Raw genomic sequence first — 27,500 nt, 5'->3', positions numbered from 1 at the left:
GCCCTTTCCTCCTTCACAAACACTTACAACAAATGCACTGAAACAGACGAAGATACTTGTCAAAGAAAACTAAGAGCTCTGGAGAGACTGATAGCTCAGTGATTTACTGACAAAACATCTGAGAGTCATTTCAGTGAGAGTACTGGCATCAGTACTGGCTCAATATTCCCATCGCACTAAAGGTTATTTCAATAACTGATCACTGAAAGGTTCTTCTATGGCAGGGGTGTCCAAAGTCCGGCCCGCGGGCCAAACGCAGCTGTCTATTCAAATATATTATATGTGGCCCGCCATACATAATATACAAATCGTGCAGTTTCACAATGTCAACACAAGGTGGCAGTTCTAGACTTTAGGCCAGGGAAACATTAAAATGCCAAAAGCGGGAAGAAAAAAAGCTACTGACTCTGAACATGTGTTTACCTGTTGAGTGTCTCGATCACATGACCTCTAAACAGCCAATGAGAAGTGTTCGAGTTCAGCACAGAGGTCTCTGGTACGAGCTGCAGATCTCTGTGATTTAATTTAGTTTAAATCCAGTTAAACAGCGCTGACTAAACAACAACACTAACGTGCAAATCAGGAGAAACACTGAGCCGATCCAGTTCAAATACTGTTCAAACAACACTTCACCATCATTATCATGGCTTTACTGTGGTAACACTCACTGTAACCGTGGTAACACTCACTGTAACCGTGGTAACACTCACTGTAACCGTGGTAACACGAACTGTAACCGTGGTAACACGAACTGTAACCGTGGTAACACTCACTGTAACCGTGGTAACACTGTAACCGTGGTAACACTCACTGTAACCGTGGTAACACGAACTGTAACCGTGGTAACACTCACTGTAACCGTGGTAACACGAACTGTAACCATGGTAACACTCAACGTAACCGTGGTAATAGTAATCGTGGTAACACGAACTGTAACCTTGGTACCACGAACTGTAACCGTGGTAACACTCACTGTAAACGTGGTAACACGAACTGTAACCGTGGTAACACGAACTGTAACCGTGGTAACACGAACTGTAACCGTGGTAACACTCACTGTAACCGTGGTGATTTGTCAGAAATGTAGGTTAATATCTCTTTTTATTGCATTTGTAATGTAGACATGTATTAAATGAGTAATAAAGGCCAAATTACAGACTATTTTTGTCATAAACTTGCAGTTTTGTGCATTTGTATTTATATGTTTATAGACTAAATACCATAAATCCATTCTAGATATGGAAATAATGTTTTTTTTTTTTTTTGCCTTGTGTGCACTGTAAAAAATGCTGTCATTTAGTATATTTGTCTTGTTTCTAGTATAAATATATCTAAAAATTATTAAATCAAGATGCATTTACTGGAGAAGTTAAATTACATTAGATATATTTTTCTTATTTTCTGGAAAATAAAATGAAATTGAGTTTTTGGTTAAAACAAGCAAATATATCTGCCAATGGGGTAAGAAAAATTATCTTTTTTCTGTTTGGAATCTTGTTTATTGTGTCCCAAACAGAAACAAGATTATTTTTCTAGTCCATTGGCAGATAATTTAGTTTGTTTCAAGCAAAAACTCAATTCATTTAGATTTTTTCCGCCAGGAATCAAGAAAAAAGATGTAATTTTCCTTAGTAAAAGCATCTTGATTTAAGAATTTGTAGATATTTGGGCTGGAAAAAAGACATTTATTGCAGTGTGGTTTTACCTGTGGTGATGTAAATAGAGCATGCGTTCATTTAAATAAGAATAGAGTTCTAACTCACTAATAATATTTAAAACTTTTTGGTTGATGAAAGTTTTACAGATATTGTTAAATATCTATAATTTACATCTGTGTCCTATCTCAAGCTACTGTCAGCTCAAGCTTTTGTCAAATCTGTCATGTTTTCAAGAAACAAAACATGTCATGTATTTATATATATATTTATATTTATATATATATAATAGAAAAGGCACCGGGCCCCGGGTATGTCCACAACATCGAATCTGGCCCCCTTTAAAAAAAGTTTGGACACCGCTGACCTATGGCATCGCTGCAAAACACACTCTTTTAAATCCTAGTAACTGTGGCCGTGTGGAGTGGGCGTGTCCAGCGATGCAAAGTTGAGAGACATTTGAATATGCAAATGAGCAGCAATTCAATGGCCTACTTACTGTCTAAAAAACTCAAATCTATTGTTTTAAAGCTGCACTATGTAAGTTTAACGTCCACTAGAGGTCGCCTGTTCAAAACTAAGCCGTAGTTTAAATATATAACACTGGCCTAGAGGTGTTTGGATTTTTACTGAAAAAAATCTTACATAGTGCAGCTTTAAGGCATGAAGTGAATTTTAAACAGTATAAAAACTGGTCAAACACACAATATGTAAGAAAGGCATTATTTTAATTATTTTGGGTCCTATTAAATCAGTTCTAGAAATTCTGCTAATCTTAATAATAAAAGAAAGGATTAAAAACGTTCAAACTTTAACATCAGGGCACTACGACATGCTTTAGTTTTAATTTCTGTGTTTTATGATTTAGTACACATTTATTAAAATGGCTGTAATTGAATTAAATGTGCACACTTTTATTTGCATGGCTGAGGATTACAGTGTTTAAACATGATGATGTTTTATATTCTTTAAAACAAATGTATAAACTGTATTAATGTTGTTGTTTTTTTTTATTTGAAAAGTGCATTCTGCTGTGTAAAATTAATATATGCATACACAGACAAACCAAAAATGATTCCCACACTTTGAGCTGAGCATGTTTTGCTGAAGTGTTTTGTCTTTAATTGCTAATGTGACCTTTGACCCCACAGACTGAACTAAATGGTTGAACTAAACTGGTATTGTCTAATTGTGTTGTTAAATCTAACAGCTGATTGGTTTATTGTGATCATTACATCCCATAATCTGACATTATCAAGATGAGCTTGTTCAGTTTAACTCTGAGTTCTGCTCATATTTTATTACCATTTTCTGAACTATAGCGAATAAACTGATAAAGGGAGGAAATGTTGAAGGTGTGTGAATAAATGTGGGTTTGACTGTTGCGGTGTGTGTCTGTGTGTGTGTGTGTGTGTGTGTGTGTGTGTGTGTGTGTGTGGTGTGTGTGTGTGTGTGTGTGTGTGTGTGTGTGTGTGTGTGTGTGTGTGTGTGTGTGTGTGTGTGTGTGTGTGTGTGTGTGTGTGTGTGTGTGTGCCTGTGTGTGTGTGTGTGTGTGTGTGTGTGTGTGTCTGCCCTATTATTTTCAGAATATGTTTTAAAATCATTTTCAAAAGTTATGGCCAGTTGTGCAGTTTACACTAACATTAATTCAGCCGACAGTTGAACCAAAAATACAGCTATAAAGTCAGTGTGTGTGTGTGTGTGTGTGTGTGTGTGTGTGTGTGTGTGTGTGTGTGTGTGTGTGTGTGTGTGTGTATGTGTGTGTGTGTGTTATATACGGGCAAACAGACTCATCTCATCTCAGCAGAAGAAATGTATAAGGTCTAAATCTGATTTATTCACATTTAAATCAGCACAGTTTGTCACTTCTAGCCAGAATCTCCAGAATAAAGCAGAACTAGAGAAGCAGAGACGAGACACACAAGCTCAATCTCTTTATCAGATCCGAGCATCCGGTCTGTCATCACACACACACACACACACACACACACACACAGAGCCGCAGAGATAAGGAGACGCCAGGGGATCTGAGGTGGAATCAAACATGGCTTTAATTGGGCGTTGGATTGGCGACTGGAGGAACGGCTGTCAATCATCAGAGCTTCATGAGGAAACTGCTCCGTTATGGCATATTAGATCATCTAAATCATATTTATGAGAGATAACCAACATCATACTGAAGTATTATGATTATTATATCACTGCACAAATACAACCGTACAAGCTCATATTGAATTGATTTATTTTTATATATAAAGGCAGGATACACACATTGTTTGAATAATAATTTTACATCAAATTCCTGTCATTAATAAACACATTAAGTATTATTTTATTAATAATAATAATAATAATAATAATATATGTATGTATGTATGTATGTATGTATGTATGTATGTATGTATGTATGTATATATATATACATTATTAACATTAATATTAGTATTTTAACATTGGTGTCTATGTAGGAAAAATATATTTATTATTATTATTATTATTATTATTATTATTATTATTATTATTATTATTATTATTAATAATAATAATAATAATAATGATGATGATGATGATGATAAACATTGGTGCCTGTGTAGACCATTTTTTTATTATTATTATTAGTAGTAGTAGTAGTTGTTTTTTAAGAAAATCAAAAGCTATATTATTAATAATAATTATAATAAATTAAAATATAATTACTATATTTTAGTAATTATCTTAATAATAATAATACTAATAATAATGATGATGATGATAATTATAATAATTAATAATAATAATAATAATAATAATAATAATAACAACAATATTAAACTTTGTTGTCTCTGAAGGCCAATTAATATTATGATTTGTATTTATTTATTTATTATTATTATTGTTATTAATAATAATAATAATAATAATAATAATAATAATAATAATAATAATAATAATAAGTAGTAGTAGTGGTATTTTAAGAATATCAACAGCTATATGATTGATAATAATTATAATAAATTAAAATAAAATGTATAATAATAATAAATATATTTTTACTAATTATCTTTAATAATAATAATAATAGGTGTCTGTGTAGGCTAATTAATATAATTAATAATGATTTTTTTTATTATGATGAAGATGATGATGATTATTATTATTATAATTAGTATTAGTGTGATAATAATTAAAATAAATTAAATTAAAAATATTAAATAATTAATATATTTGACTAATTATTTTAATAACTCCAATAAAAGACACAATAAAAAAGGAATAACAAACGCATTGGTAGTGGTCTCACAGATGGTTTGCAGTTCATGACATCATTTCCTGTTTCCTCAGCTCATTTTGAGAAGGTTGTGTTGTCCTGAAAGCACTCGGACACTAACCGCTCCGCAGTGAGAGTAACTCCTGAACACATCTGCTAATTAAAGCTGCTGATTAATTCTCATTTACTAATTCACTAATGGAGCTGCATCGAGCGAGCGGCGCTCAGCGGCCGGCCGTAATTCACCGCCGCAATTCAGCTCAACACACACTGAGAAAACACACACAGGTGAATGAAGACCTCAGTCAATCGGCCACAAATGTGCACTAAAATAACATGCATTGATAACAGCTGGATGTCACGGGCCAGGCTTTTGTTTCGTCCCTCCGTCAAACCCCAGGAGAGCCGAACATGCGAAGTGTTTCACAAAGAAAGAGAAAAGCCTCACAGTCTCACTCGCAGAATGGAATCTAGATATCTTTTAATTATATTATTTCATATTCTACAGAGACTCAAGCCTGAAAGAAAGGCCCGGAAAGCAGCAACAATTAATTCAGAGGCGAAAACAAAAGGCTCCAGCTTTTCTTGGTGCAAACAAAAGAGTTTGCCCATATTTATATGCAAATTTGGTGCGCAAAAATTAAAATCTCGTCAGATTGATGAGACGGGTTGGCAGGAATACAAAAGGAATAAACGTTGATTAGCGAGGTCAACTGGTGCTTTTAAAGACCCGGCGAGGCATGGACTCCACTGAAGGTGTGCTGTGTATCCGGCACCAAGATGTTAGCAGCAGATCCTTTAAGTCTTGTAAGTTGCGAGGTGGGTCGGACTTGTTTGTTCAGCTCATCCCACAGATGCTCGATTGGATTGAGATCTGGGGAATTTGGACTCAAACTCGTGGTTGATCTCCTCAAAACATTCCTGAAGCATCTGTGCTTTGTGGCGGCGCATTATCTGCTGAAAGAGCCACAGGGAAAACCGTCTCCATGAGAGGCTGGACATCTATAATGTGATGCTAAACTGAGGACAAAATGTTCACTTGCTGCCTAATATATCCCAGATCATCAGTGTGAAACATCGTACGTGTTTAGATTTGAGATGCATCTTTAAAGCAGCACTTGAAGGTGAATTTGAGCTTTCACACATCCAGAAGGCAGCGCTCACCACTGAATTCCCGCCGTCTCTGTGAAACGACCCTTTAACCTGTTTATTCCTGTGAGGAAGTGGAGTGGCGGGATCATCTTACGGCTAATCTCTGGAGGAAACCCGCTGGCCGGATCAATCCAGGTTAACTTACAGCCGCCTGATGTGCTTAAATCCACACGCACCACTGCGAGAAACCGATACCTTCGCTCCGCCGTCTGACACGGAAATCTGGATTTGGAGCGACACACAATACGCCTCTTAAGCATTTTTCTGGTTTTACGGCACAACACACGGATCAAGTGAGCGCAAGCCTTCCAAACGTCTGAAATGGAAACATGAGTTCAAGTCATCGGATAGTTCGAAGCGTATTCCTGAGGATCTGAACATCTGTAATCTCCAGGGCACAATCGCTTCTCCACATTTCCCTGTCAAACCAATGAAATGCAAACTCGGGAAGGTTGTGCTTATGTTAGACGGAGGTGGTGAAGCACTGAGCGTCTGTTGTTGAGTGTCAGACGCTCTATAAAAGCCAATGAGGTGTTTTCAGGAGCGCTGGACTCGAGCCTTGGCTGATTTTCTGCTTGAGCGGAAGCGAATGCTACATTTGGACGGGCAGAAGCCGCTTTACTCTCCCTGCAGCCCATTAACTCTCTCTGAGCATATGTGCTTCATGTGTTGGAAAGACCTGTTTTCAGGAGTGGGAACGACCATCGTCCAGAGAGAAAAAGTTGGATCTAGAGTAACTGAACAATTACTCAATAATAATAATTAATGTACTAAAATAAACAGGATTGTCTGGCACATTCCCCCAGGATCATCACTGGAGCCGCTTCACCGTTTGTATCACTCCGCTCGCGGAGACCGTCATGGCGGTCGAGCAAATCCACCATATTTATATGAGCTAAACACATTTACTGTATATATAATGTGCCACTGAATGTAGTTTCACAGCTATAATAAGATTTTTTAGGCAAGAATGTAATTATTTAGACCTCAAATATGCAATGTTATGCATAAATACACTCACCTAAAGGATTATTAGGAACACACACTAATAAGATGAGCCCCTTTGAATGAGCCCCTTTCGCCTTCAGAACTGCCTTAATTCTACGTGGCATTGACTCAACAAGCTGCTGAAAGCATTCTTTAGAAATGTTGGCCCATATTGATAGGAGAGCATCTGCAGTTGATGGAGATTTGTGTGATGCACATCCAGGGCACGAAGCTCCTGTTCCACCACATCCCAAAGATGCTCTATTGGGTTGAGATCTGGAGACTGTGGCGGCCATTTTAGTCCAGTGAACTCATTGTCATGTTCAAGAAACCAGTTTGAAATGATTGGAGCTTTGTGACGGTGCATTATCCTGCTGGAAGTAGCCATCAGAGGATGAGGACATGGTGCTCATAAAGGGATGGACATGGGCAGAAACAATGCTCAGGTAGGCCATGGCATTTAAACCATGCCCAATTGGCACTAAGGGGCCTAAAGTGTGCCAAGAAAACATCCCCCACACCATTACACCACCACCACCAGCCTGCACAGTGGAAACAAGGCATGATGGATCCATGTTCTCATTCTGTTTACGCCAAATTCTGACTCTACCATCTGAATGTCTCAACAGAAATCCAGACTCATCAGACCAGGCAACATTTTTCCAGTCTTCAACTGTCCAATTTTGGTGAGCTTGTGCAAATTGTCGCCTCTTTTTCCTCTTTGTAGTGGAGATGAGTGGTACCCAGTGGGGTCTTCTGCTGTTGTAGCCCATCCGCCTCAAGGTTGTGTGTGTTGTGGCTTCACAAATGCTTTGCTGCAGACCTCGGTTGTAACGAGTGGTTATTTCAGTCAAAGTTGCTCTTCTATCAGCTTGAATCAGTCGGCCCATTCTCCTCTGACCTCTAGCATCAACAAGGCATTTTCTCCCACAGGACTGCCGCATACTGGATGCTTTTCCCTTTTCACACCATTCTTTGTAAACCCTAGAAATGGTTGTGTGTGAAAATCCCAGTAACTGAGCAGATTGTGAAATACTCAGACCGGCCCGTCTGGCACCAACAACCATGCCACGCTCAAAATGGCTTAAATCTCCTTTCTTTCCCATTCCGACATTCAGTGTGGAGTTCAGGAGATTGACCAGGACCACACCCCTAAATGCATTGAAGACACTGCCATGTGATTGGTTGATCAGATAATTGCATTAATGAGAAATTGAACAGGTGTTCCTAATAATCCTTTAGGTGAGTGTATAATGTGCCACTGAATGTAGTTTTACAGTTATAATAAGAGTTTTTAGGCATGAATGTAATTATTTAGACCTCAAATATGCAATTTTGACAATTTGACAACATTTTCGCAGATGTGAGCTCCAGACCATCAGCGGGCGTTCTGCGATCAAGGTGAAGTTAAGTTTCATAACTTTATATTTAGGCTATATTTAACTGGAATCCTGTACTAGAGCTGCTTTAGTACATTTGACTCAATTGTTCACTTATGTTTATTTCCTCTTGTCTTTTATAATGGCTATTGTTGTTCATTTGAATAGTGTTGTTCAATAAATATTATTTTATATCAATAATATGCCATATTTGGTATTAAGAAAGGGCCCGTTAGTGATTGTGAAATGGACTTGAAAGTGAAAGTTACATTATTACACAAGTAGAAGGCGGCAAACACTGTCTTTATTAGTCAGAACAAGGACGTTGTTTTAGCGCTGTCATGGGAAAGCTTTGAAAACTATCGCTTTCCTCAGCAGACATTCACACTGATATCTTATAATGGATATAATATTATGGACATCGACTAGAAGAATGAATGCTATATCAGACGCAGGTAATACACTAGTTTAGTCCATCTCTCATAATACCATAATACTCCACATAACACTATAATCTTCAATAGCTGGGTAAACATCCAAACATGAATCTCGCAAAAAGTTAGCAAAAAAACACATGTGAATTAGGTGCCCAATTAGTCACATGGGTTGAAAGTTCGCTATGTCATAATATATTCAGCAAATGTGTTTCCATCTCCCATCATTCGCATTAACTGTTTTACGCAGAAGTCAAAGACCACCTCAATTGAGCATAAAAACTGGTGTTTACTTCACTCGTTTCTGATGCGATACTTAAAAATGAGTGATGGAAACATAACTAATGAAGTGACTTGGCGTTCCTTCGTTACTCATTCTAAAAGGACGTTTCAGAATCATATATATATATATATATATATATATATATATATATATATATATATATATATATATATATATATATATATATATATATATATATATATATATATATATATATATATATATATATATATATATATTATATATATATATATATATATATATATATATATATATTATACACATTTTATTGGCAGAGTATTTTGAAGCCAATTACATTTTTTAGAGCAAAAGTAACCCAGAAATTAGGACTTCTACAGTCTTGGAAATCCACATTCCCTGATATCTCCAGGTTTTCCATGATCTTGAGAATCATGTGATTAATAAACACATTAAGTATTATTTCAATAACAGTCATTTTAATCTACTAAAATAATCAGCTTTATTTGGTGGTCCATTTCTGCCTCGGAATTAAAAATAAAAAAGTTTAAGTAATTTTGAGAGTTTTAAATGAGAAACAAAAGCATGGTTATAAGATTAAGTCAAATTTCTGTGAAATTAATCAGTGTGATATATTGGATATCGGTCGATTATATGTTCGTTGTCCGATATATTAAAGCTGATAAATAATGAATTATTTCCTTCAGATGTGCACTGATCACATGATGGGTTTGAACTGCTTTAAATATGATTGCATCACTTCAGAAAGTAAAATATGGTAAAGTGTAGTGTTAAACCGATATATTGGGCCGATATCTGCTGCGTTCGCCGATATTTTTTTTCCCTGGATTATTTCCAGACAGGCGTCCACAGGGCAGCTCTCACCGTCTTCAGACTCTCTCGCTCTCCCTCGCGCATATTAATCAAAATCAGCTGAGAATTGACACGATGGTAAAAGGTCGAAAGACCGAAGTTTCACGTGGAGCATTGGGAGATTTTCTCCTGAATTACCGCTAGTGTTGCTCCACAAGAGATTAAGTGAAGAGCACCTACACTCTAAACAATGCTGGGTTAAAAATAACCCAAGTTGGGTTGAAAATGGACTAACCCAGCAATTGGGTTGTTTTAACCCAGCGATTGGGTTGTTTTAACCCAGCGATTGGGTTGTTTTAAGCAAACATTTAACCCAACCGCTGGGTCAAAACAACCCAATTGCTGGGTTAGTCCATTTTCAACCCAACTTGGGTTATTTTTAACCCAGCTTTTTTTAGAGTGTAACCATTAAATGACTAGGTTGTAAATAGTTGTAAATTAAGTATAGTACAGTCAGTGTGCACTTTATTATGCACTTAAATATTTATTTTCAGAATTTTTCACCACTGAACTCTTTTTTTTTTCTTGTTCTACCTCACCTGTTTTTATTATTTGTTAAATATTGTTGTTAAATAAATGTTCCTTTTTTAAATTGTAAATTTTAAATTGTTATCATCCTGATCATTGTCATTTTTATGTTGTAAATTGAGGGAGCAAAAGCAGTATCGGCTCCAAATATCGGCTCAAGAAAATCGCTCATCGGCTAAGGCTGATGAAAAAAAATCGGTATCGGCATCGGCACTAAAAAAATCCATATCGGTCGATCCCATGTAAAGTGCACCGTCTGTCATATCGGCTACATTACATTATAATGAGAACATCATAACTGTGTGTTTGGGACACTGATTTAATGATGAGACTTCAGAAATCTCAGAAATGTATTGGCCAATTTATCGGTTATCGGCTTTCAAATACAAAGAATTATCAGTATTGGCCAACATTTTCACATCGGAGCATCTCTAGAAATAAAGTCACATTGTGATACAAAGCTGGAGACATTAAGATCCCGCCTGAGCCCCAGAGACATGGAGAGAGAGAGAGAAATGAGAGAGAGATGAGCGGGTCAGAGGAGGAAAGCTCAGGTCGGACCCACCGTGCTGGTGCTGGTCACAGGCGGAGGCGGTGGTGTTGAGTCCAGGAGAGGATGGAGCCTCCACCGCCTCCATTAGAGGAGGACTGGTGTTCAGCTGCCCCACCGGAGGAGGCCACGGCAGGTCCTTAATGACTTTAATCTCGACTGCAGAGAGCCAGAGAGAAGCAGAGAAACAGAGGAGAGAGAGAGAGAGAGAGAGAGAGAGAGAGAGAGAGAGAGAGAGAGAGAGAGAGAGGGAGGGAGGGCAGGAGAAGGAGAGAGGAGCGTCAGACACAGGAGAAACAGGAAACAGAAAGGAAACAAAGAGCAGTGCAGTGTGTTCAAACACAAACACCTCGAGAGATGTTTAAAGGGTTAGTTCACCCAAAAATGACTGACACCCGTCAGACCTCCGTTCATCTTCAGACACAAATGAAGATATTTTAGTGTAAATCTGATGCTCTGAAAGGCCTCCATTGGCTCAACTTTACACTCTCAAGACCCTTAAAAGACACTAAAGACGTCGATACAAAGTCCATCTCACTACAGCGGCTCTACAATAACTTTATGAAGACGAGAATAGTTTCTGTGCGCAAAAAAACACTAAATAACGACTTATATAGTGATGACGATTTCAAAACACGGCATCATGAAGCTTCGAAGCGTTATGAATCAGTGAGTCGAATCATGATTCGGATTGCGTGTCAAACCACCAAACTGCTGAAATCAGTTTACTTTGGCGATTCAAACCGCTGAATCGACTCACTGATTCATAACGCTCCAAACCGCTGAATCGACTCACTGATTCATAACGCTCCAAACCACTGAATCGACTCACTGATTCATAACACTCTGAACCGCTGAATCGACTCACTGATTCATAAGGCTCCAAACCACTGAATCGACTCACTGATTCATAACGCTCTGAACCGCTGAATCGACTCACTGATTCATAAGGCTCCAAACCGCTGAATCGACTCACTGATTCATAAGGCTCCAAACCGCTGAATCGACTCACTGATTCATAACGCTCTGAACCGCTGAATCGACTCACTGATTCATAATGCTCCAAACCGCTGAATCGACTCACTGATTCATAACGCTCTGAACCGCTGAATCGACTCACTGATTCACAACGCTCTGAAGCTTCATGATGCCGTGTTTTGAAATCGTCATCACTATATAAGTCGTTATTTAGGGTTTTTTTGCGCACAAAAACTATTCTCGTCTCTTCATAAAGTTATTGTAGAGCCGCTGTAGTGAGATGGACTTTGTAACTTTAGTCTTTAGTGTCTTTTAAGGGTCTTGAGAGTGTAAAGTTGAGCCAATGGAGGCCTTTCAGAGCATCAGATTTACACTAAAATATCTTCATTTGTGTCTGAAGATGAACGGAGGTCTGACGGGTGTCCAACCACATGAGGCTCAGTCATTAATGACACAATTTACATTTTTGGGTGAACTAACCCTTTAACCCTATAAACCGACTGCTTCACACAATCTCCTACAGTCCTTCTGTCGTCTGATTGATAGTCTTTTAGTGTAATCGTACAAACGTCCACCTTCAGCTCGTGCTTCATGTGTCTTTCTGCTGTGGTTTCTGTAGTCTCTGATGTCCCCAGAATGTGTGTGTGAAGTTTCAGCTCAAAATACCCCACAGATCATTTATTAGCATCAGTCACTTTTTGAAGGTGAGCAAAAACGAGCCGTTTTTGTGTGTGTTCCTTTAAATGCAAATTAGCTGCTGCTCCCCGCCCCCTTTCAGGAAGAGGGCGGAGCTTGAAGAGCTCATGTTAGCAGCTCTGATTACCTCACACACACACACACACACTGAACATGACAGAAACTGTTCAGTCGGACAATGATGGAGAGACTCAATACATCTCTTTAAAGGCCGTTATTCATATATTCTGAAGGATTTTACAAAGGGGTTTGTTCATTTATATATATGTTACCTGATTTTATACATTTTATTCCTAAAATAATTGTGAAAATTCACCTTTTTTCTGTGTTCACGGTATTTTTTGAATTATGGAGTGATAAAGAGATATCCAATCTCCTGTGTCAAAAAAAGGAACAATAATTTTGAACCTGACATTTTTGTTCTAGTAATGTATTCAAATGAGTGCATATTTAATTAGATAACAGCTTATTTGCATATTTAATCAATAAACTGTGGAATTATGATGATATCTATACGTTTTACTCGATTCACCTGGGGTGTCTTGCCTTAAGTAAACGTGAGAATAACTTTTATATTGCTAGTAATATTTCAACTGGACTGAACCAACTATTATTCATACATAATCAAATACGATCATCAGGCTTTTGAGGAAGGCTTCTCAATCATTATTGTTAAGGAAAAAAAAAGGTATTACTTTACAAGGGAAACTCGATTATGAACTAGCAGAGAATTTTAACTCTTTACACACGTTTTGAAAATGAATGATTTTACCTATGAACTGTATGATCATTTTGGAGATCCAGAGACTGTAGATAATGTTCAATTTCTAATGAGTGAAGCCAGGTTAAGGTTAAGAAGAGTCCAGGTCCTGATCACATTGGTGGCAGAATGTGTGCAGAGCAGGGATTTATTCTTTTATTTTTAACAAATCCTTGAAACTTTCTAAAGTCCCTTGTCTGTGGAAAAACTCTTTAGTAGTGCCAATTGCGAAAAAAATAAATCCTCTTTCTCTTAATGACTATAGACCCATTGCACTTACTTCCTTGGTTATGAAATCTTTTATTTTAAAATTGTAGCTTTATCTCAGTCAGCATAGTTGATCCTATGCAGTTTGACTATAGATCAGGTAGAGGAGTGGAAGATGCCACTTGTACCCTATTAAATATGATTTTAAAACATTTGAAAGGCACAAAAAATCATGTTTGCTTGCTCTTTGTTGATTTTTCCTCTGTTTTTAATTGTGTTCAGCCCCATATTTTGGCTAAGAAACTTATTGAACATTTTCATTTAGCCATTGTGTGTTGGAATGGATTTTATAACCAACAGAGTCCAAAGAGTGTGTGTTAATCAGGGTTTCTGCAGGTTTCACTAAGTCAAATTTAAGACTTTTTAAGACATTTTTAAGACCATTATGAATGACCTATAAAGGAAATGCAGTCACAAAATGACTTGCAAAGTAAATTTATTTATTCAAATTGAACAAATCGATAAACTTGTATCGATAAACTTGCACTTCCCCATAGCTCAATCACACCAGGATATTTTTGGGGTGATTTTTTAGATCAAAATGACTGAATTTGTGGTGGTAATTTCCAGAAATTAGCAATTTATGTTAGATTCACAATAGTCACACATGACAATAGAATAAACAAAATGCATAAATCTTGTTTATTTTGGTATCTTGCCCTTATTTTGCGGTGAAATTACGAATTATGCAGGATCTCAAAAAATGCATTGTAATCTCATTGTAATTTAGTAATCGCAAAAATGCGAAAACTGGAGGACTATTATCCGAAGAATAAAATCAGTTTTATGTGTCTGTGGTCCAATCCGAAAGAGACTCCCGCCAATAACACGAAAGCTGATTGGCTGCAATATAAGATGCATGCTGGTCTCATTTGTAGTCGTAATACAGCAAATTATATTTGGACTAGCGAAAGAAAGAACTACAACACCCAGAATTAAAAAACAAAAAGCGCTGTGGGAGCATTTCAATGAGCATTAGAGGTAGCGTTACATGACGGAGGAAAATTAAGACCTGTTTAAAATGATTTAAGACCTAGAACTCAATACTTCTGCGAATTTAAGACTTTTTAAGGCTTAAAATTTTGATTTTGAAATTCTAGACTTTTTAAGACCTCGTGGAAACCCTGGTTAATGGTGTGTTGTCTAATGCATTGGTATCGTCCACTGGTACACCTCAGGGTTGTGTGTTATCCCCTCTTTTGTTTTCTTTACACACTTATGATTGTCGTAGTGTTTTTGAAGGAAGACATTGTTAAATTCGCAGACGACTCTGTGATTGTGTCTCTCCTCACTGAGTCAGATGGGAATCATGGTCCAGTGGTTGATCATTTTATTCAATGGTGTGAGGATTCTTTTTTAAATATTAACGCTTCTAAAACAAAAGAGATGTCCATTGATTTCCGTAAGAAGAACTCTGTACCTGTTCCACCTGATCATCAAGTAGATGTGGTCAAACAGTATAAATATTCAGGGATTGTACTTGATGATAAACTAAAATTTAAAGCAAATACTGATATTATTAGAGGAAAAGCTCTTCAGTGTATATATTTTTTGAGGAAACTTAGAACTTTTAAAATGGATGTTGCTTTCATGAGAATGTTTTATTGAATCTGTCTTAAGTTTCTCTATTATTTGCTGGTATGGTAATTTAAATTACCATAATTGACTTGTATTGTAAAAATGTGCAGTAAGATTGTTGGAACTGATTTAAGGACCATTACACAAATGTATGATCATAGGGTGACTAGGAAGGGCCAGCTCGTCCTTTCTGCTTTCCATCGGCTCGGAGACTTAAACTCCCCTTGTGTAAATCTAATAGATATAAAAATTCCTTTATACCTGCTGCTATTAAGTTTTTTAATTATTTATTATAAAAGTGTGTTGTTTAATGTGCATTGTGTTGCTGTACGAATCATGCAGTCTACAAAAAGAGTCGCCTTTTAGGACAATAAAGTTAACTCAACTCATCATTATTGTTTTGCATTGCATTATGTGTTTGAAAACTACAGAGCTTTGATCATCAAACTAAGCATTGAAATATCATCTTACCAAGACATTATTGGCAGATATTGATGTGTATATGCACTGTATGTCAGTATCTGCTGTCCTGTGGTACAGATCTCATTGATTTACAACCCCAAATCAGAAAAAGTTGGGACAGTATGGAAAACGCAAAAAAAAGAAAAGAAAGTGATTTCTAAATTTACTTTTACTTGTATTTCATTGCAGAAAATATGAACAAAAAATATTTCATGTTTTGTCTGGTCAACTTCATGTCATTTGTAAATATGCATCCTTTCCTGTCATTCAGACCTGCAACACATTTCAAGAAAAGTTGGGACAGTAAAGCATTTACCACTTTGTAATGTTGCCATTCCTTTTCACAACACTTAAAAGACGTTTAGGGACTGAAGACACCAAGTGATGAAGTGTTTTAGGTGTAATTTTGTCCCATTCCTCCTGCAAACAAGTCTTAAGGTGGGCAACAGTTCGGGGTCTTCCACACATTCTCTATTCTCTACAGGTCGGGACTGAGGCAGGCCAGTCAAGTACCCGAACCCTCTTCCTCCGCAGCCAGGACTGCAGAATGTGTGCAGAATGTGCTTTTGCATTGTCTTGTTGAAATATGCATGGACGTCCCTGGAAAAGATGTCTTCTTGAAGGCAGCATATTATGCTCCAAAATCTCGATGTACTTTTCAGCATTAATGGAGCCTTCACAGAAGTGCAAGTCACCTTTGCCAAGGGCACTGACACAAGCCCATACCATGACAGACCCTGGCTTCTGGACTTGTTGCTGGTAACAGTCTGGATGATCCTTTTCTTCTTTGGTCCGGAGCACACGGCGTCCATTCCTCCCAAAAAACACCTGAAATACTGCTTCATCTGAGCACAGTACACGTTTCCACTGTGTGATGGTCCATCCCAGATGCCTCCGAGCCCAGAGAAGTCGACGGCACTTCTGGACACTGTTCACATAGGGCTTCCTTTTGGCACAGGACAGTTTTAACTGGCATTTGTGGATGTAACTACGTATTGTGGTACTTGACAAAGGTTTGCCAAAGTAGTCCTGAGCCCATGTGGTGATATCGCTTCTAGATGATGACGATTCTTGATGCAGTGCCGCCTGAGGGATCGGAGATCACGGTTGTTCAGCTTAGGCTTGCGCCCTTGTCCTTTACGCACTGAAATTCCTCCAGATTCCTTGAATCTTTTAATTATGTTATGCACTGTTGAATGTGAAATATCCAAATCTCTTCCTATCTTTCTTTGAGGAACATTGTTTTTAAACATTTAAATAATTTTCTCACGTATTTGTTGGCAAACTGGCGATCCTCGGCCCATCTTTGCTCCTAAAGGATTAGACCTTTCTTGGATGCTGCTTTTGTACCAAATCATAATTACAATCACCTGTTGACATCACCTGTTTCAAATCACATCATTATTTAGCCATTTTACCTCATTACTAGCCCTAAATTGCTCCTGTCCCAACTTTTTTTGAAATGTGTTGCAGGTCTGAATGACAGGAAAGGATGCATATTTACAAATGACATGAAGTTGACCAGACAAAACATGAAATATTTTGTGTTCATATTGTCTGCAATGAAATAGTAATAGAAATAGAAATAGTGTGTCAAAGTAAATTTAGAAATCACTTCTTTTTTTTTTTTTGCGTTTTCCATACTGTCCCAACTTTTTCTGATTTGGGGTTGTACATAACAAGCATCAGAATTCATCTTCACTTTTGGCCATATAAATATCATATGCATATTTTTGCTGTTTGGCGATGTCTTTTTTCCTTCATATTCTCACTATATAAGCCATAAAATATATACATTTAATAATTAAAACGGATAATTATTTTTATATGTCAGGCTTTACAGGTTATAACTAAACACTGATAAACGCTCAGAGAGTGAGGAGAACAGACTCGACTCCTAGTAAAGACAGTAAGGAGTCTTTGTGGGATTCAAGTGATTATATTTTCCATATTATCCGGATCATTAGGAACACACACACACACACACACACACACAGTAGCACCTCCATATGCTGCTTTCATTACAGACGTGTCAGATCTTGTCTAGTGTGTTATTCAAAGACAATAAATGGTGTAAAGCACATGCACTTTTCTCTTTCTCTCTCTATTAATGCAGCTTTGCTGGACGTAATCTCGCCCGAGTGCAGCCATCCAGTGACAGCAAATCTATTCCTGGGAACGTCCCACTCGCTTACAAGAGAAGCCGATCCATATCATAACAGAGAGCGCAGGAACAGCTACATTCATAAAACAAAATACATCATAGCAAGTTATTAAAGAGTCCCTAATATGATATTTCAAAGGTTCCTAATGTTATTCTGGCGTCTCCTCCACAGGCTCTCCTGCATCAGCTCAAACACACTCTAATGTTCTCTAATCTCCACTGCAGCTTCAGCTCTTCAGTCTCTCTAAACCCCGCCTCTCTGAGAGATGCTCTGCTGTGATTGGTCAGAAAGCAAGCGCTCATTATCATATCTCAATCTCGACACACAGTGACACAAATAGTAGCGATGGCGACCGTCTCAATCTCAGCAGAAAACAGCATCACATGACCAACACCAGCCTCAGAGACGACTACAGTGAGTGAGGGCGGGGCTAAGAGACGCTGTCCAATCAGGACCAGAGGCGGGCATTAACTACAGTGAGTGAGGGCGGGGCTAAGAGACGCTGTCCAATCAGGACCAGAGGCGGGCATTAACTACAGTGAGTGAGGGCGGGGCTAAGAGACGCTGTCCAATCAGGTCCAGAGGAGGGCATTAACTACAGTGAGTGAGGGCGGGGCTAAGAGACACTGTCCAATCAGGTCCAGAGGCGGGCATTAACTACAGTGAGTGAGGGCGGGGCTAAGAGACACTGTCCAATCAGGACCAGAGGCGGGCATTAACTACAGTGAGTGAAGGCGGGGTTAAGAGACGCTGCTCAGCCAATCACGACCAGAAGCGGGCATTAACTACAGTGAGTGAGGGCGGGGCTAAGAGACACTGTTCAGCCAATCACGACCAGAAGCGGGCATTAACTACAGTGAGTGAGGGCGGGGCTAAGAGACGCTGTTCAGCCAATCACGACCAGAGGAGGGCATTAACTACAGTGAGTGAGGGCGGGGCTAAAAGACGCTGCTCAGCCAATCACGACCAGAGCCGGGCATTAACTACAGTGAGTGAGGGTGGGGCTAAGAGATGCGCTCAGCCAATCAGGACCAGAGGCGGGCATTATGCTAATGAGTTACTTTGTTACACTAAATAAATGTTTAAAAAATAAAGCACAAAAAACAAAAATGGTCAATGGTAAAAGTGAATCTAGGCATTGCAACATCATAATGTACAATATGAAAAATGGATGTTCATTTTGAGATTTGCTAAAGACATTTAACAGTCTTGAATGATTAGCATTTTTAAAGATGAATTTAGTGTTGAAAGGTGATCTATGTGTAAACATACGGAAAATAAACTTGCACAATTAAATATACCTATCGACTGATACAGATCAATAAAAATATATTTTATATATTGCACGATTATATTGTGTATCCCAATAATAACACACACAAAAACAACACAGAAGGACAGAAATGACAGTAAACAGAAGCTCAGAGAGTCGATTACTGTACATCTACAGTATAGAGCAGTTTGTTTGCGTCTTGACCTGTTCTGTACATAAATTACCTCAGTTAATTAAAAACACGACGTGTGCGATGAGAGTGTGTGTGCGCTGAGAGTGTGTGTGTGTTGGGAGTGTGTGTGTTGGGATTGTGTGTGTTGGGAGTTTGTTGTGGAAGAAATGAGACGTCGCTGTCACTTAAGCCCCGAGCCGCGTCTCTTTATTAATGAAACAAGGAACAAATCCCTTCATTTTGCTTCCCGAGCATCTTCTCCCTGTCGGTGTGCTGACAGAAACACGACACACAATCCAAAACAAACACCAGACACAAACAAATGTGCTCCCGGGGGCCAGACGGATGCACACACACACACACACTCTCACTGAAACGCAAACACACTTGTGATTCATTTGGCATCGGCTGCTCTCAACGCTTGACAGGCGAACGACCAAAACTGCCAGCGCATCCAAAATAAAGCTGGCGGTTTGTTGATCTGTCAGGCCGGCGTGCGCTTTAGGAGACGATAAACGGACTCCAGCTCGCGGTTATGAACTCGCCCTTGTCTTTGACTCCAGAGGGGAATCATTTAGCAAACTTCTCGGAGAGAGAAATAAAGCCTATAATGCTCTACTAGAGCTTGAGTGTTGATTATTTCCTTATATTCTCCATTGTTGCGGCTTCTCTCTTCCCAGTCTGTCAGGTCTCTATGAAGCCCCTCCTTCTGAAAAGCACACTGTGCTCTGATTGGTCGAGAGTGTGAGTGTGCATGTGAGTGTGTGCGTGAGTGTGTGCACAAGTGTGAGTGTGCGAGAGTGAGAGTGTGTGGGTGTGCGAGAGTGTGAGTGTGTGTGAGTGTGCAAGAGTGTGAGTGTGCGCGTGAGTGTGTGTGTGTGAGAGTGTGAGAGTGTGTGAGAGTGTGAGTGTGCTAGAGTGTGAGTGTGCGCTTGAGTGTGAGAGTGTGTGAGAGTGAGAGTGTGCGCGTGAGTGTGTGCGAGAGTGTGCGAGTGAGTGTGTGTGAGAGTGTGAGAGTGTGTGAGAGTGTGAGTGTGCTAGAGTGTGATGGTGCGCGTGAGTGTGAGAGTGTGTGAGAGTAAGAGTGTGCGCGTGAGTGTGCATGTGAGTGTGTGTGAGAGTGTGAGAGTGTGTGAGAGTGAGAGTGTGTGCGTGAGTGTGTGCGAGAGTGTGCGCGTGAGTGTGTGTGAGAGTGTGAGAGTGTGTGAGAGTGTGAGTGTGCTAGAGTGTGAGTGTGCACGTGAGTGTGAGAGTGTGTGAGAGTGAGAGTGTGCGCGTGAGTGTGTGCGAGAGTGTGGGCGTGAGTGTGTGCGAGAGTGTGAGAGTGTGTGAGAGTGTGAGTGTGCTAGAGTGTGATGGTGCGCGTGAGTGTGAGAGTGTGTGAGAGTAAGAGTGTGTGCGTGAGTGTGCGTGTGTGTGAGAGTGTGTGAGAGTGAGAGTGTGTGCGTGAGTGTGTGCGAGAGTGTGCGCGTGAGTGTGTGTGTGAGAGTGTGTGAGAGTGTGAGTGTGCTAGAGTGTGAGTGTGCGCGTGAGTGTGAGTGTGTGAGAGTGAGAGTGTGCGCGTGAGTGTGTGCGAGAGTGTGCGCGTGAGTGTGTGCGAGAATGTGAGAGTGTGTGAGAGTGTGAGTGTGCTAGAGTGTGATGGTGCGCGTGAGTGTGAGAGTGTGTGAGAGTGAGAGTGAGAGTGTGCGCGTGAGTGTGTGCAAGAGTGTGCACGTGAGTGTGTGCGAGAGTGTGAGAGTGTGTGAGAGTGTGAGTGTGCTAGAGTGTGAGTGTGCGCGTGAGTGTGAGAGTGTGTGAGAGTGAGAGTGTGCGCGAGAGTGTGCGCGAAAGTGTGAGAGTGTGTGTGTGTGTGTGTGTGTGTGTGTGAGCGTGAGTGTGTGTGTGTGTGTGTGTGTGTGTGTGTTAGAGTGTGCGAGAGTGTGTGCGTGAGCGTGTGTGCGAGAGTGTGAGCGTGAGTGTGTGTGTGTATGTGAGTGTGCGAGAGTGTTGCGTGAGCGTGAGTGTGTGAGAGTGTGAGCGTGTATGTGTGAGTGTGCGAGAGTGTGTGCATGAGCATGAGTGTGTGTGAGAGTGTGAGCGTGAGTGTTTGTGTGAGTGTGTGTGCGTGAGCGTGAGTGTGTGTGTGTGTGTGTGTGAGTGTGCGAGAGTGTGTGTGTGAGCGTGAGTGTGTATGTGTGTGCGAGAGTGTCTGCATGAATGTGAGTGTGCGTGTGTGTGCGTGTGCGAGAGTGTGAGTGTGAGCGTGAGTGTGTGAGTGTGCGAGAGTGTGTGCTTGAGCGTGAGTGTGTGAGAGTGAGCGTGAGTATGTGTGTGAGTGTGCGAGAGTGTGTGCGTGAGCGTGTGTGTGTGTGAGTGTGCGAGAGTGTTGCGTGAGCGTGAGTGTGTGAGAGTGTGAGCGTGAGTGTGTGTGTGTGTGTGTGTGAGTGCGAGAGTGTGTGCATGAGCGTGAGTGTGTGTGTGTGCGAGTGTGAGCCTGAGTGTGTGTGTGTGTGTGTGAGTGTGCAAGAGTGTGTGCGTGAGCGTGTGCGTGCGAGAGTGTGTGCGTGAATGTGAGTGTGTGTGCGTGTGCAAAAGTGTGAGTGTGCGAGAGTGTGAGCGTGAGTGTGCGAGAGTGTGTGTGTGTGTGTGAGTGTGCGAGAGTGTGTGCGTGAGCGTGTGTGTGCGAGAGTGTGAGTGTGTGTGTGCGAGAGTGTGAGCGTGAGTTTGTGTGTGTGTGTGAGTGAGTGAGTGAGTGTGAGTGAGTGTGTGAGTGAGTGAGTGTGTGCGTGAGCGTGAGTGTGTGTGTGTGTGAGTGTGAGTGAGTGTGAGAGTGAGTGAGTGTGTGTGTGAGCGTGAGTGTGTGTGTGTGTGTGTGAGTGAGTGTGTGTGAGTGAGTGTGTGAGTGAGTGAGTGTGTGAGTGAGTGAGTGAGTGTGTGCGTGAGTGAGTGTGTGCGTGAGCTAGACATGTGCCAGTAAACGGTAATATGATATACCGCAATAATGAACATGCACAATATTGTTATCGTGGGCACTTCAAAATACCGTGAATAATTATTTATTGCGAATTATTCAGATTTTTAGAATGAATTTTAAGAACACTTTACCCATCAACCTTTTAAAATGAAAAACACGTCAAAGAGGAACGCGCACTGATGTAAATAGACCGTGCATGAGCCGAGCACATGGCGGAATGAGGAGACACGCTGAAGTGCACATTCACTCTCAGACAGCAGAGGGCGCTGACGGAACAGCAGAAATGTAGCCGTTTCCCCAGTAATCACATAACCTAATACATAATACTTAAAGACTTAAGGCTATTAATTTTTAAACTTGCATTTTATATTTTAATCTGGACTAAATTGCATGCCCTAGATATTGTTTGAATATGTTCTGACTGTTGTTCAATCACACACTTTACAAGGCTCCAGTATTTAACATTAGTTCATTCATTAACAAGCTGACAATGAAAAATACTTATAAAGCATGTATTAATCTTAGTTAAATGTACATTTCAGCATACCTATTGTTCTTTATAATTCTTTTGCACTTTAATCTGTTTTAAATATTTGTTTACTTTATAAATTTTTGTGTATTGCTTTATTGTATTTAAATGTTTGGTTCTTTTGTTATAAGAAAGTGATTTAACCTGTTATAGTATGACAACACTTTTTTTGCAACTTATTTCAATATCGTGATAATACCGTATACCGTGATAAATGCTTCAGCAATTAATCGCAACATGAAAATTTGATACCGGCACATGCCTAGTGTGTGTGTGAGTGTGTGTGTGTGTGTGAGTGAGTGTGAGTGAGTGTGTGAGTGAGTGAGTGTGAGTGAGTGTGTGAGTGAGTGAGTGAGTGTGTGTGTGAGCGTGAGTGTGTGTGTGTGTGTGTGAGAGTGAGTGTGTGTGAGTGAGTGTGAATGAGTGTGTGAGTGAGTGAGTGAGTGTGTGTGTGAGCGTGAGTGTGTGTGTGTGTGTGTGTGTGTGTGTGTGTGTGTGTGTGTGTGTGTGTGTGTGTGTGTGTGTGTGAGTGAGTGTGTGAGTGAGTGAGTGTGTGTGTGAGCGTGAGTGTGTGTGTGTGTGTGTGTGTGAGAGTGAGTGTGTGTGAGTGAGTGTGAGTGAGTGTGTGAGTGAGTGAGTGTGTGTGTGTGAGCGTGAGTGTGTGTGTGTGTGTGTGTGTGTGTGTGTGTGTGTGTGTGTGTGTGTGTGTGTGTGTGTGTGTGTGTGTGTGTGTGTGTGTGTGTGTGTGTGTGTGTGTGTGAGTGAGTGTGTGAGTGAGTGAGTGTGTGTGTGAGCGTGAGTGTGTGAGCGTGAGTGTGTGTGTGTGTGTGTGTGTGAGAGTGAGTGTGTGTGAGTGAGTGTGAGTGAGTGTGTGAGTGAGTGAGTGTGTGTGTGAGCGTGAGTGTGTGTGTGTGTGTGTGTGCATCATAATCCATATCCGAGTCTTGCTGTGTGTTTCTGGCTCTACTAGAGCAGGTTTTCCTGCTGTAGTGTTGATTATCTCCTCATATCCTCCAGTGTTGCGGCTCCTCTCTTCTCAGTCTGTCAGTAACGCTCTGTCTCTATGAAGCCCCTCCTTCTGAAAAGCACACTGTGCTCTGATTGGTCGGCTGGAGCGGTGTGTTGTGATTGGTGTTTGGGAAATGCCCCGCCCCCTTACCATAACCGGCAGTTTCAACACACGACTAACTAACTCAACCAGGCCCCGCCCCTTTATTCTGCATATTAATTATTATAATGAGGAATATTGTGATGCGTTGGTTCCTGAAGAAACTCAAGATGGCGGCGTTTCAGGAGTTCAGGACTGACTCTGCTCAGCACACACTGAAGACAGATGAGGCATAATAGGCGAGAATCTGGAGCCGGGGCAATAACGCTCTCCAGAGAACGATGAGCATTGTTCACCAGCGGCGAGATATGATGGCAGAGCCGCATTATCCGCTGGCTTTTGCTGAATTGTCGTGATCTAGCGTGTGAGAGCGAGGTCAGCCTGTTTGACAGCTAATATAATAACTTCCTCCTCGGCGGGTGAAGTGAAGGCCTGCCAGCCGCCTGATTAAAGAGCTAATTCTCATTCCGTGCCGCAGATTAGCGTGTAATTGTTTTGGGAGAGGGAAGCTCCATCTCGTGTCCCCGTAGGACACAGTGAACGCGCACAGGTCACACACACACTCGCTGACGCCAGATCAGATGAATTGTGTTTTGCTCGCTGAAGGTGAACTCAGTTAAGAGGCTGTGACGCTTCTTACGCTAAGCCAGAAAGCTTTTTCGTCTTTTGAAAAGCGGCGGTAATGCGGCATATTGTGAGGATTAGGGCATTTACAGCCTTGGCAAAATCCCTCGTGCTAAATGACTGTTGGTAAACAGCAGCTCTGGAGGAGGAGGAGGTGATGTTTCGTCTTCATTTCAGGGTGTTTTCACACTTTGCTCGTTTCCGGGGTCTGAATTTTGGCTTTTATTGTATGTGAAAACTCAAACTGAACTGATCCAGAACTATAAAGGGAAGCAGTCGAACACACGTTTACATGATATGGGCAATTCTTAGACTATGGGCACTTTCATGTCCTTTGATCATATTTTATAAAAAAAAACATTTAACTTTGAAAAATTCACACTTCCATAGAGACAGAGCGACACGCGTCATAATCTGAAGGCCACGCCCACCGGGGGGGAAACAACCCAACGCTCTCCATTGACTTTGCATTGTGTGAAGCGCCTCATTGTCATTTCGAACTTATTACAAAAAACTGAACAATGTCTAAAAGCTGATATGTGACAAAGTGTACAGCAAACAAGCTAAACAAAACCTAGAAGCAAAAACCCAGACGTTTTTATAAGCTATTGACCCAAAAAACGAGCGTTTAAGGACAAAAAAGTGGATCCAGGCCATTGAGACAGAGCGCTACAGGTCATATTACACTGAGAACTACGGCGACTAGAGCGGAATGTAATCAAAGACAGTAAATATCATATATAAAACGGACATTTGGATATTTGACTTAACAGTGGCACATATTTACTGCACACACACACACACACACACACACTGAGACACACTGAGACACACTGAGTGTCAGGATCCCAAAATGTCCCCATTCTTCAGCTGAAGCGTCACGTTTTACTGCCTTTATCCACTTTTATCTTCTTAAACTCTCGTTTTTTTGGGTCGACAGCTTATAAAAACTTATTTCTGTGTTTTTAGCTTGTTTGCTGTACACTTTGTCACATATCAGCTTTTAGAGATTGTTCTGTTTTTTGTTATAAGTCCGAAATGACAAGGATGCCGCCTCACACAATGCAAAGTCAATGGAGAGCGTTGGATTATTTCCCCCCCGGTGTGGGCGTGGCCTAAATACGCTCTGTCTCTATGGTTACATTTACAATGAAAGTGCTTTTTACCGGTAGTCTATAATGATTTTTTCACCTTTTTAAACATCATTACACATGCATATATTGCTGTTTTGTGCTTGTCCCACACCCAGACTTCTGATCTTCAATAATGAAAAAGAAGTGTAAAAAAATGATTTATCTTTTTTTTATATATATATATATATATGACTGAATAAAGTATCAGTAAAAGAATCAAAACATAATTGAGGTTTTTAAGGTCAGACAACTATTAATGTGATTTTATATACAAAATCTAGTTGTCCCACAGTATTGCCGTCATTCCCACCACAGCGCTGTAATGTCCCTTTAAAAAGTTTTTTTGAAAGATTATTTGGGTTTCTATGGAGATGAACAATGACATCACAGGACATGTCTGACATGGAGGAGATTTTACATTTTTATCCGGGGTCTGAATTTTGGCTTGTACTGCATGTGAAAACTCAGACTGAACTGATCCAGAACTATAAAGGGAAGCAGTCGAACACACGTTTGCATGCAGTTTTACATATGAAAACACACTTTAAATGTTTGAAGGTTTACAGCAAACCTCTTTTAAATGAAGCAAACTGAGAGGAGGGAGGCGAACCGATGATTCGCTTCAGAAAACGATGCCGCTTCAATGTAAACAACGAAACTGTGAAAACGGCAGAGGTGGATAAAGAACACAACTCCATTACTCGAGTGAAAGTAAAATTACTACTGGTCAAATATTACTCCGTTACAAGTGAAAGTTGTAAAAAAACTACTTTTACTTAAGTAAAAGTACAGAAGTACTTCTTTATAAAAGTACTTAAGTCTCAAAAGTACATTTCCTTTTTTATGTCAATGCATTATTTTATTATTGTTGCATTGTTGTATGAATGCACGCTATGCCATCATGGTGGTTTAAGCCAGTCAGTGATGCCCCATACGACCACCTTCAACTCATTTAAATACTTGTATAGAAGTTGCAAAGCTGCAAAGGCAGAATGCACAAATCCTATACACTGATACACATCCGATATTCCCCCAACGGTTTACGTTCACTTAAGACATAATCAACTTTGTTTACATGAATACTTTCCAAAATGAAAATAATGAAATGTTGTGTGTATAGGTCTGTTTAAGTGCAGGGGAAAAAACGCAAAAGAAAGCTCTATTCGGTCCTCGTGCTCTGGCATCTGAGAGGCACAAACACCAGACTGAACTGAGCTCTTTCATCAGGCTTTTCAGATTTATCCATACGTCTATGCTTCTCTTTCTCCCAGACATTTAGATTTTTGAACATTTTATGGATGAATTAGAGACTGAGAGCCAGGCCTTCTCGTCCAACATCAGTGCCTGACCTGACCTGTTTTTCCATAACTAATTAATTAAATCGACAGCCCTAATAAAAACCCTTTCATTTATATTTATTTATTGTAGAGACAAAAAAAAAAAGTGAGTTTGGTTCTTTTGAAGACGAAAAACCCCGTCAGAAGCGTGAAGCAGGAACAGTGGGATCATGAGGACTCAGGAGCGTTTGCCGTTAGTCTCAAAAATGAATGATTTTTATGATTGCAAAGGCGCAACAACACCAATTACAACAGCGATAACACACTGCTCCTCTGATACACACTCTCACACAGCTCATTTGACCAAATTACAGAGAACGAGTTACTCAAGCTACCCGCTGTCACCAAATAATAGCCAATTTAATAAAACTGCTGCAATATTACAAGCCCCAGCC

At 40.0% G+C, this 27,500-nt stretch overlaps 1 protein-coding gene across 7 annotated transcripts in view; it reads right to left on the bottom strand.

The window, feature by feature from the left end:
• shf (Src homology 2 domain containing F) overlaps positions 1-27,500 on the bottom strand; it is a gene marked incomplete at its 3' end in the record, with an annotated part of 198,026 nt that overhangs the window by 34,057 nt on the left and 136,469 nt on the right. For 2 of the 7 annotated variants that reach the window (XM_079825886.1, XM_079825889.1), the window contains one exon: positions 11,083-11,226. The exons of the other annotated variants lie outside the window; for them this stretch is intronic. In XM_079825886.1, coding sequence (XP_079682012.1) covers positions 11,083-11,226 — 144 coding nt within the window. The remainder of the gene's footprint in view (positions 1-11,082; positions 11,227-27,500) is intronic. 7 annotated transcript variants of the gene reach the window in all.

The sequence above is a fragment of the Gobio gobio genome (assembly GCF_949357685.1).
Source record: "Gobio gobio genome assembly, chromosome: 9".
Lineage (NCBI taxonomy): Eukaryota > Metazoa > Chordata > Actinopteri > Cypriniformes > Gobionidae > Gobio > Gobio gobio.
Note: the sequence above shows the minus strand (reverse complement) of the source record. Positions and strands in the feature narration are given on the sequence as shown.